Source organism: Pteropus medius, unplaced genomic scaffold (genome assembly GCF_902729225.1).
Source record: "Pteropus medius unplaced genomic scaffold, Ma_sr-lr_union100, whole genome shotgun sequence".
NCBI classification, from domain to species: Eukaryota; Metazoa; Chordata; class Mammalia; order Chiroptera; family Pteropodidae; genus Pteropus; species Pteropus medius.
The window spans coordinates 2,581,988-2,594,658 of NW_024342475.1; the positions used below are offsets into that span (position 1 = coordinate 2,581,988).

Here is a 12,671-nt window from a genome sequence, read left to right on the forward strand (position 1 = left end):
CCAAGAGCAGGCAAAACTAATCTACAATGGCAGAAATCAAGGGGGGTGGGGGAGTGACAGTGGGGAAAGGGGTATGAGATAAATTCCTGGGTGATAGACATGTTCTATATCATGATTTGAATAGTTGTTGCACAGATATATATACTTGCCAATGCTCACTGAATGGTACCCTTAAAATCTATGCATTTTAACATATGTAAAGTATATTCAACTTTTAAAAACATGTATTTTTTTAGATTGCATCTAGCAAACCTAAATCGATTTCTGGGAACTACAAACGTTCAGCAGAGAATATGATAGTCTCATATCACCCTATACACATTTAAAGGTCTACCAGTGTAAAAATTAAAGGTCTACCAGTGTAAAACAACCTTTAAACAGCCACTACAAGCATCCCTCATTTTATTGCACTTCACTTTACCATGCTTCACAGATGGTATGTTTTTTACAAATTGAAGGCAAGACTCTCCTCCATTAGGAAAAAGGTTATGACTCACTTTATTGAAATATTCATTTTATTGCAGTGGTCTGGAACCAAACCCACAGTATCTCCAAAGTACACCTTTATTTTATTTAAAGATAGCAAAATGATTACAAATCAACCTTAAAATTAAAATGTTTCCCGATAACATATATCTCAGTGCAATAAATTTAGCCAAAATCACTTAACAATTCTTAAAAGTTGAAAGATAAAGTACAAAACAGCTGAACTAAAACATGAGCCTCTTTCCATCGCCAGAAGCAAAGGCTCCTCACAGGGCAAGGCGAGAAGGCACCAAGGTCTGCAGGTGGAGCCCGGATGTACTTGGACTAATTACCTTGGACTAATTACCAATGCTTACCACAATGCCAACACCAAGCAGGGTGCTCTACATACAGTATCTCCAATGCTCACAAGACTCTTTCCTTTTACAAAGGAAAAGACCAAAGCGTAGAGAAATTAAGTAACTTATCTAAAATCAAACAGCTAGTGAAGAAGTGGAGCCAGAATGTGAGTCTAGATCTCTGTGACACAGCACCACCCAACACTGCCTTCTCCAGCTATCAGACTAAGGGTAGGAGTCAGGGATCCTATGAGACCTGATATGATTAAAAAAAGTGAAATCCTTTCCTCAACTATCTTTTTCATCCCACTCTGTTAGAGAGCCACTATCATCTTTTATCAGAAAATCATATTACATACATTTTCTGAGGATCTACGTCACGTACTAATGCGCTATATCTTCCAAAACTAAATTAATCATACAAAAGAAACTGTACAGAATAAGTCTATCGAACACAGTTTTCTCCCCTTGATTTTTGATAATCAAAATGTATGTTTAAATCTTCAAGAAAAAAGTAATCATTAAGCTAAAAACTTACAGCATTAATACACGCAACGTGATTATTCTGCTCTCTATTGTTTTCTGTGAACTCTGAGGAGTACAGTCACTCATGAGTAAATGCAAACCTGATTAAATAACTTACATACTACGCTAAGTTGAAGAGAGTCAGAGGTTCTTTCACTGTGACACTGTACACTGGTTTCGCTCTTGAATGGGTCTATTCATGGAAGATGGCGGGGAGTGGGATGGATTGGGGGGAGGAGGGGCCACTTCAGAGTTCATTCCTTTGTGGGGGAATCTGAGTGCTGATCCTATGATTACAATGTCTTCCTTCGAAGAAATACTCATTAGACACAAATGTCAAAGGACTGGTGGACAGAGAACACAGTGTGACACCAGCCACTGCATCATCAGAGAATTATACTTTAAACCAGATCTTATCCTTCAAAAATAACATGAAGTAAATAAGCCAAGTATAATGGGTCCTTCAACTAAAAAAATAAAATGTCACAAAAATGTAAGACAAAAAATCCTTTTTCAATGTTAAAACAAAGGTTAAACTATGTAATTTCATGTCTTAATTACAAACATTAGGAACGATTAGCAACAATGATTAGAGCATGCTTAAAAACCTAAACGCCTATTTAATAAAACAAAAATAACAGTTCCCAGGTGACATAAAAGGAAAACTGTGAGAAAACATCACTAAGGATGAGTGGGAGAATAAAATGATGTTTCTTCAATGGCAGTATTAAAAATGCAGATATAAAAGCTTCCCATAAGAATATACCAAAAACGATCCTCTGCCAAAAAGCTACATTTATTAAGACAATTAAGTTGGCTTATTTCTACTAATAATAAACATTACCTTCAAATAAGTGCTAAAGACAAGTTCTGTAACACTCTCATCCAAACAAGTTACACTTAGTTTCTCCACCAACGCAGGACCAAGACTTCGCTAACTGAGTCATGCTGACACTGACTGTCCACTCTGCCAGGCCACACACATCCCTCATCTCTAAGCTTGTCAGAACATTTGCATACTCCAGTCATCACCTTTCTTCCTTTTCTTGACTGCTGCACACTCTGGCTGCTGCAGGACCCCATGAGACCTCACAGCTCCGTTGCCAAAGAAAGCTCCATCACACGAAGGCTGGTACTAGAGAATACGTGCAGTTTCACAGAAAGAGCAGCCTTCACTCCACAGCCATGAAGAACAACCCAGGCTGAGCTCAGCCAGCGTGAGCTCTCCCTGAGGCATGAGGCGTGGAGAACCAAGTCCAGTCAAACAATGGTGCCACACAGGAGCAGGACATCAGGCAAGCCACACAAACAATCCCTGAACTGTCAGCCATCACAGCAAAGCAAAACAAAGGACCACTGATTTCATTACCTTGCAGACACACAGAAACTCATTTTATTATTACCATTAAAGGAGAGCTTAGTATCGCTGATTTTACGAGTTACAATTTTCATTGCCAATTTTGGTAGGTGTCATTTTTTATATATTAAAAATGAATAACATTAATTTTTAAGGATTTAAGCCAGATAAAATATAAGAATATCATCATAAACTAAAACCAAATTTCAAAAACATAATCCTGGCTCATAAAAAGCACAATAGGAAAAACTAAAGAATGGCATGACTGTTCTAACCCCTCTCCCACCCACCTAATCAGCCCCTCGTAGACCACAAGGAAAAATAATCATTGTACATTTCCTTTCAACCAAGTCTATTTAAACTGTATTTAGTACTTAAAATTTCAAAATAAATTATAAGATAGGACTTGAGCCATTAATAACCTATCAACCTCTAGGGAAAGGAGAGGAAGGAAGGGCAGTGCTGCTGGAGGAAGCAATTCCTATAGCCCCTCCTGACTCCACAAATCTGGAAGCCATAAGGACGCAGAGAAGCAACCCCACTCCCATCCCCGCTGGATATTATTGATTTAATGTAGCTTGTTGATCTCTGCATGGTCTTAATACTTAATAACAATAACTCTCAAAAAAAGAGTTTGGAGAGGCCATGTTAAATTTATGTTACTGTACCTTTTGAAAGGTGTTATTATAGTATTTCTAAATTTATGGATTCTCAAGGTCTTAGGATGTATTTCTGCCAAACACTAAAGGGTTACTAGACAGCAGCTACAGCAAAAGCTACTGGTCCACAATGATATGTCGCCACAGGAAACTGGCCTTAGCAAGCAGGCTGATGTGCACGACCATACCATGATGTGCGAAGACCAGCCTTGGGAGCCCTGGGCACAAATCCTGGCTCTGCCATGTCCTACCTGGGACTGTACCTGTCTACAGGTCTGTCTCTTTTACAAAAGGGATTTTATGGGGTAGTGACAGAGTCTCAAGAGTGTCAGCTCCCTGACTTAAGGTAGGAAGAAATATTACAAACCACCTAGAACTGCCTTCCAACCTGGAATCCTATTTGGCGCTACTTCTTACATAAGTCCGTTAGTCAGAAAGTAATTATTTTACAAGACAGTCTTTCCCACGATTAAACAACTCAAGTCTTCCTTCATTCATTCACCAAATGTTTAGTTTCCTACTCTGTGCCAGGCTTCTGCTACCACCTGAAAATGTTACTACAGATCTTGATATATATAAAACAAGGAAATTATATAAAAATAATGGGAGCAAAATTTGTCAGACTTCAGCAGGCCCCTCACTGTCGATATGAAATGTGGAAGGGATATAACAAAGGAGGGCAACAGATCTCTAGGAGAGCCACAGGAAACAAAGCTGCTTAGTCATCTATAATCCCCAGGGCACATCCAATAATGGACCTTATCCACACACAGGCCCAGGCAGAGACATCAGATGTCACATGGTAAAGGTGGAGAGAAGCAAAAGGACAAGGTAAAAGCAGCAAAACTAGGACTGAGGTTAGGCTGCTCGGTGTAAACTACAATGTCGGATCAGAGGCTCAGGCATTCTCCTGGCACAGCATGCAGAGGTTCCAGGCAACCCAAGGAGCAATGGGGAAATACAGATGCACTACTTCTCTGAAGCACAGGAAAAGTCCATGGAAGTTTGCAAAGGCATTTTATGAAAGATGCACATTTATTCTGTACATTTATTAAAACTAATGATTGCTACCTATTATACCATATTTGCAATGTTTCAAAGGCAAAAGCTACACTGCCCTTTCATGATATTTGGCATGAATGGAAGGAGAACTATTTGCTCTTCTGATAAGGAATACTAATGTAACACACTCGCTAAAAGTGAGTGTTCAATAAAACCTGAAACATAAAACCACACTGAACATGTAAGGTCTGAAGGACCTGAACTTACTAGATCAACATATTTAAGAACTTTCATCCTCTAATGATGACTGAGGAAACTCCTGATCCCCTAAAAGAGGTGACTCGACCTTTCACTTTCTAGGGGTGGGCCTCCAGCTTCTACAATATAAGTGCTTTCTCTGATCTCTATAGGTTAAGATGTCTGTCACCATTCTGTAGGTGCAGCTAATGTTCTTTCGTTGTCAAAATCCATCAAGCTCAGGCATGTCACAAACAGGTTTCCTTTAATTATATGATCCCATCACCCTTAACTACAGCTCTCCTAGGGAATCCTCAAATGAGATGCCTGTTTGCAAACAATAGTATAGTGGCCTCGATGGTGTCTGAAATCTCAAATGCTCTTAAACACTCTTCCTAATAACCCTGAAAACCCCATAAAGGCCAAGTACTTCACTAGACACCTTAAGACCAACTGCTAATCCTCTACTACAAGGCCAAGGACAACACTATCAACCTCATTTTCTAAAGAAGTGACTATACAGACAGTTAGGGGCTTCTACCAGGCCAGCCCACGACAGGGCACACAAACACTACACACAAAGCCTGAACCCCCTCCATTCCATCACCTAAAGCAAAAGTACTCCTGATTATTCACTGACCTAAGACACTGAAAACAGACTGATTTCAAACAGTTTTCACATTAGAAAATAAAGGTAACAGTGATGCCTGGCTCTGCCACAAAAACTAATCAACTATTTAAATTGTCTTGGCTTTTTTTTTCTTCCTTTATCACTCTCCAACACCTCAATGCCCCTACCAGTGATCTCTGGTGCCAACATAATCTTCCAAAATCACTACCACTTGCATTACCAAGCAATAAAATTCTGCCACTCAAATGAAACCATTCTCTGGCACACTCCGTTCTATTTTCTATAACATTTTTGCATAATTAAATCACATCGCCTATATAATTGTATATTCTGCTTATTGCATTTAATGTGAAAACACACTTTTGATATTAAGTGCATTTTTAAAAATTATAAACAGATATAACTCTGTTTACTTAACCATTCTTGTACTACTATATATTTAGGCTGCTTAAAATTTATTACTATAACAAATAATCCTGTGAAAACACCTTTGCATAAATACCTTTAAATACATTTCAGGTAATTTCTCTGGGATGGATTTCAAGTAGTAGAATTATTAAAGCACTTGAGCATTTTCAGAATTCTATATACACCTGCCATATTACTTTTGAGAAACCCTATAAAAATTAGTATTTCTAGCATTATTAAAACTGAAGATTTTCTTTAAATCTCTGCTCACTGGTTACATATAATATTGCTATCAAATTCTTTATGGTAACCTTAACTATTTTGTCAGCGTATGGACTGAATGGTTATGTCCTTTCAAAATGCCTATGTTGAAGTCTAAATCCCCAGTGTAATGGTACTAGGAGGTGGGGCCTTTGGAAAGTAATTAGGTCATGGGGCAGAGCCCCTTGATAATGGAATTAGTGTCATAATAAGGGGATGAAGAGACCAGAGTTTGCTCTCTCTACCATGTGAGGACAGGACAGAGGGCAGCCCTCTGTAAACCAAGAAGAGGAACTTCATGGAAAACTCAACCATTCTAGCACCATAATCTCAGATTTCTAGCCTCCAGAACTGTGAAAAATGTCAGTTTTTTTACCCACCCAATCTATGGTATTTTGTTACAGCAGCCTGAACTAATTAAGATACAGCCATCAGTATTTCCCACTTTATACTGCTTCCATCATTTCCTATTTAACTATTAATCTTAATGTATTTGTCTTAATGAGCTCTTCGCACATTAAAAATAATCTTGTATTATTATAACTTGCAATTAACTTGTAATTGGAAATTTGGTTTATACTGTTTGAGGGCAAAGAATTTATTAAACTTTTATATAGCCTAATCAATTTTAATATTTTCCTTTATGTTTACATTCACTGTTTTTAAGTTCTAAAAAGCCTCCCCTCACCCCAGCCCTGCTCCAACGCATTCTTAACCAACATACAGACCCACTGGCAAAGAACAGAAACCTAGCTAAGGACAATCTTCAGACAGGCTTTAGCTCAACACTGAACCCTGCTGTCTGAGTGTGAAAACTAGGAAGCCAAGTTCAAAATGTAGAAAAAAAATTTTTAATTAAAAAAAAAATAGTGCCCATCAGTGATTGTGGGGGAGATAAACTACAGAGTCAAAGTCAGACACTAAACAAACAAACAAAAGCAATAATAACAAATCCTGGGGAAGAGATAGTTCAGAATCCAGGGTTGCTAAAATCTATCTCATAAAATGTCCATTTTTAAATAAAAAATTATAAAATATGCAAAGCACATGTGGTCTATACAACCCAAGAAATAGGTGGGCACTCAATGGAAATTGTCTCTGAGGGGGCCCCTATGTTGAACTTAGCAGACTGAAGCCCCAAAGCAGCTATCATGCATGTGTCCATAGAAGGACTTCCAGTTTCTGGTTGCCTATCTAAGGAGCTTAGAAGTCACATCACTCCACCCTCACAACAAGTAAAAAGCTCAAAAGACTGAAAAATTGACAACTTTCTTCTTTGATTCATAAGAGAGGAGGACACAGGGCAAACCAGTGTCCCTAGGATTGGAGGTAAATTCAGGGAGCCATGTTTACCAGAGCAGAGACACATGAGCAGGAACCACAGTAGGAACCAGTGCTGAGATTGGAAAACCTAAACTGATATTGGATGAATTGCTGGAGCTCAGCATAGACAATTCTGAGAGTTAAAAACCCCCAGGGGAACCCAGTCATAGGGAGTCCACCAATAATTACTGGGACTAAGTTACCAAAATAAATGTCAGGGGAAAATGCGTCCTTGGGCTTCCAGTAGAAGGAGGGGGAAAGGAACCATTTTGTAATACACCAAAGCACTGTTCTTAATGAGGCCCGTCCTCCGGGAAAAACTAGTTAACCAGAGTCTAACCTGCTGGGGTATTATCACAGCCTAAATGACCTGGGGAAGTGAAAGACCCACCCCCAGCTGGCTTAATCCATCCTGTCCCTCCTTAAGGGGGAGAAAAAAATCTGAGAAACATTTGTTAAATTAACAGTCCAGAGGCACAGGTTCACGAAAAGATAGATCTAATTCTAAGATTATAGAACACTTCCCCTTTCTCACATCTCACCACCAAATTACTAAAGGCCTATTCGTAGCAGTTCTTTTTACCTAGTCCATCATGTCTGGACTTATCAAGAAAATTAAAAGGCATACCAAAGTGCAAAAAACACAATTTGAAAAGACATAAGCATCAGAACCAGACATGGCAGGACAGTGCATAAATCCAACAAACTGGAAATTTAAAACAACTATGATTAATATGCTAAAGGTTCTAGTGGATAAAGAGGACAGCATGCAAGAACAGAAAGACAATGTACACAGAGGTAGAAATCCTAAGAACGAACCAAAAAGAAAAGCTAGAGGTCAAAAACACTTACAGAAATGAAGAATGTATTTGATGAGCTTATTAGCACATTGGACGCAGCTGAGAAAAGAATCTCAAGGCTACAGGATATATCAATAGAATCCTCTAAAACCAAAGAGAATAAAGACTGAAAATGAAAAACATAGAACAGAATATCCAAGAACAATGGAATAACTACAAAAGGTGTAATCATGCATGTAAAAAGAACATTAGAAGAAGGAATAGAACATTTGAAACAATGATTGAGAATGTCCTCAAATTAATGTCAGACCTTAAACCACATATCCAGGAAGCTCAGAGAACACCAAGCATATAAATGCTAAAAAATAAAAAAATAAAAATCAAAAAAGAACACCTGGGCATATCATCTTCAAACTACAGAAAATTAAAGATTAAAGAAAACAAAATCACACATGAGTAAGGACTATTACCCAAAACATACAAAGAACTCTTAAAACTTTAAAAAAAAAAAAAGAGCCAAAGACCAAAGACCTTAACAGACACCTCACACACAAAAAAATATACAAGTAAACATATGAAAAGATGCTCCACATCATGTCATCAGGGAAAGGCAAGTTGAAACAATGAGATACCACTACACACCTATCAGAATGGCCAAAATCCAGCACACTGACAATATCAAATGCTGGTGAGGATGTGGAGCAACAGGAACTCTCATTGCTGGTGGGAATGCAAAATAGTACAGCTACTGTGGAATACAGTTTGGCAGCTTCTTACAAAACTAAACATAACCTTAACATATGCACTAGCCAACAGTACTCCATGGTATTTACTCAAAGGAGTTGAAAGCTTAAGTCCACACAGAAACTACATTCATAGTAGCTTTATTCATAATTGCCAAAACTTGGAAGTAACCAAATGCCCTTCACTAGGTGAATGGATAAACTGTTGTACATCCAATTTAATATTATTCAGCACTAAAAAGAGAAGCACAGGGAGGAACTTTAAGCGCTAATTCAAAGAGAAAGCACAGGCGATAAAAGGCTATTCTCCCTATATAAGCACATTTAAAGAAGGAAATCTAAAAAGGCAATAATTATGCTTCAATCTGAAGAGAATTATAGAATATAAAATGCAAAGGAAAACAACCCACTAGGATTTCTAGAAGAGCATGGTTTTACAAAATATCTAATGGAAGCAAGATTAGTGGAGATATCAGAAAAATGCTGCTGGCACCAATTTAGAAGCTGCTAACTTATTTCCCTCCAATACAATTTTTCAGGTATATATTAGTCTCCCCTTATCTGCAGGCACTCATTCCAAGATCTCCAGTGGAAGCCTGAAACCGTGGACAGTACTGAAACCTTTATTTACTGTTTTTCTTACACATACATATCTATAATAAAGTTTACTTGATAAATCAGGCAAAGAGATTAGCAACATAATTACCACAACAATTTGAAGTACAACAGCAAAACTAGCACAAATTTCTTTTTCCTCCTTGACAGTTACAGAAGATTTGTTTTTGCCATAGATCTTAGCAATCTCAGCATAAAATTTTTTCTTTCCTTAAGTCAAGAACTTTCACATTTTCACTTAAAGGAAGCACTTTCCTGCTTCTCTGGCATATCTGAATTGCCAGCATCACTATTCAAGGACGTTGGGGCCATTATTAAGTAAAATAAGGGGTTTTTTTGCATACAAGCACTGTGATACCACAATAGTCAATCTGAAAACTGAGACAGCTACTAAGTGACTAACAGGGGGGTAGTATATATGCTAGACAAAGGGATGATTCATGTTCTGAGCAGGACAGAGTGGGATGGCAAGAGATTTCACCACAATACTCAGAAGGGTGCACAATTTAAAACTCAAATTGGTTATTTCTGGAATTTCTCATATAGTATTTTCAGACTGCAGTTGACCGTGGGTAACTGAAACCACAGAAAGTAAAATCACAGAAAGGGAGGAACTACTTTAAACTCTAATAGAAGTAGCTCCCACTGTGGATTATGATTGCATTCTTCATCACATGAAGCGTTCCCCAAAGAAACCAATGTCTTACATACAAATGCAAAAGAAAAAGGCAGGTTTTCCTACAAAGAACCCTGAAAAACCATAGAAAGACTTTTATTGTGTCTTCTTGTGGCTATGTGCATAAAACCACATACGTAACACATTTTATACTAAAAAGCAAAATAGCGGAGCCACATCCCAGGAACAAACATTCAACAGGCACAGCACTGAAGAGGATATGGAGAGCTGAGCACAACCAGGAAAGGAAGGTGATCCCTCCATATTGGGGTACAGGATGTGCTGAGGAGTCTAACATTCTGAAAGTCGACAGAGTTGGGGTACAGATGAAACAGATAAAAGACTGGTGAAAAGAAATCAGGGAAGCAGAAGGTGAAAACACAGTATTTCTCAGGAACAGATCTGAAGTTGACCAATACAAGGAAAAAAGTCAAAAGATTGCTAGTGTGGTGTGTTCAGTGGCATCATGTGCAGAGACCAGTGAACGAGAAGGAGTAAAGTGAAATTATGAAAAGAGGGGCAATAGAATGGAGGCAGGAAATGAGAGAAAACAACTGACTGTTGCCACACACCAGAACATATGCCGACAAAGGAGAAATTTCTGCCATTTCTATTCACTGTTACATACCCAATGCCTTTAATAGCGCCTGGCATAGAATGGGCAACTAATAAATACTTGTTAAATTAATGAATTTTCCCCGAGGCTAACTTGTTCTATAAGACTTGGGGGCAAATGGAAGAGAATCACTTAGGAGAAAGCTGAATATGCAGACTCAAAGCAAGGACTGTGGCAATAGGTCAGTGTGGTAGAACTAACTCATATTCGAATGTTACAATTTTTCACCATTTCTTAATAAAAGTACAGAAAATTAAACATCCATGATAAAAGGGCTGCTGCAAAGAAACACTAAGCAGTTGCTGTTTCACTTAAAAATTCAAAGGTCTCGTGGCCTCAGATTTATATCCCCTGATCAAGAAAATAAAAGATTGGAAGTAGGGGAAGAAGCAACTAAATAAATGCACTTTCCACAGCATTCAAAACATATCCATGTTTAGAAAGTTTACACTGCTGGTTTATTATACCAAGTGGATAAAGAATAGCAATGTAAAACTTTATCCAAATAAAGAATACCATTTTCTATTTTCTGTACAATATGCAACTGTGAAGGGTCAAAAAAGGTTTGAATTATATATGAGATTTTTTTAGGTTCACAAACTGCTCATGTGAAGTTTCAAATGCAGCAAGTTTTAAGATTCTGTAATACTTATCTTTACTATGTACAATGCCTAGACACTCTCCTCTAATTTCATGGTATTTAATATATTTATATACATATATATGTACACACATCCATCCCAGGAAAGACTATGTTAAGATACAAAATAAACGAGAAACTATATTGATCTAAAGCATTTATAATCTACTCCAAATATGAGTATAATGGCATTCAATGTGCATAAAATCTTTAAAACACATCATGTACCTTTTTAAAATCTTGTTTTTGAAGACTTGTAATGATATGGAGATATAATCATATTACCAAGTTACGTGATGAGAACAGGTTCAATTCCACATATACATATAATATTAAAACAAAAATATAAGATTATAGATATTATAAATCTGCCAAATTAACGGTGGTTATATCTGTGTGGTAGATAATGCATGATTTTAAGTTTTCTATCCTTCTTCATACTCAAAGTACTTTACCTATATTCCACATTGCTGAGTTTTAGAGATATTCAAAAAAAGAAGTTAGTCTCATAAAATGTTTTGCAATTACTTACCACATTATAATAGCTTTTGTTAATGGCAGTCGTATCTAATCCTTTGGGAGGGCTCTTCAATGTTCCAGATTTGGGAGATACGGGCTTTTCTGAAATAAAAATGTAATGTAGTTTTACTGATCAACACTAGAGACAAACAAATGCACCAGCCACACCCCGCTTCCCTCCCCGCCCCCCACCCCACCACAGAGCCCAAAACTGCTGACCCAGCAACTTCTACTGAAAATACAAACTAAAAAGGGGAAGGTGAACAGAAGGTCCGCACATGGCAAGGGAGGCATCACAGTGCCTGTATCTCCTTCTCATGCTCAGCTCCCTGGGGTCAGAGCTGGCGTCCTTCACAACTGTGCAACACTCAGCTTGTTCCTCTAGTTCAGGCTAAAAATGTGACAGATCATGCTTCACTGTTGTCAACAAAGAACACTAAATTGTAAGCTACACATGTAGCTTAGGAGTATAGTAAAGGAAAAACATTTCTATCATTGGTTCTATGGGGAGGGATATGTCTGTCTATTGCTAGTTCTTTCTGTGCATGGGTTTTGTGGAGTGTGCATCTTCCTATCATTGGTTCTGCGAGGTGGTATGTCTGATGGCTACAAAGTGCACTGAGGGGTACAGAAACAACATAATTTGGTGCTACATTTCCAGGGACCAATTGAAGCAACAGTTCTTCCCTTTCCTGCAATAAATTAAGATTCAACAATCACACGCTTTTTTTCTGCCTCTTTTTGAAGTAAGTTTTTATTATTCCTTATTTTCCTCTTCTAACTTGTCTGAAAGTTACATATCCACTGCTTCCTGTTCTATGGTTACCTTTTCATC

General features: G+C 37.8%; 1 protein-coding gene across 5 annotated transcripts in view; it reads right to left on the bottom strand.

Moving 5' to 3' along the window:
* The window catches only part of ARHGEF7 (Rho guanine nucleotide exchange factor 7), a 128,815-nt gene that overhangs the window by 49,693 nt on the left and 66,451 nt on the right, over nucleotides 1-12,671 (bottom strand). For all 5 annotated transcript variants that reach the window (XM_039866261.1, XM_039866266.1, XM_039866263.1 and 2 more), the window contains one exon: nucleotides 11,850-11,938. In XM_039866261.1, the coding sequence (XP_039722195.1) occupies nucleotides 11,850-11,938 (89 nt within the window). The remainder of the gene's footprint in view (nucleotides 1-11,849; nucleotides 11,939-12,671) is intronic.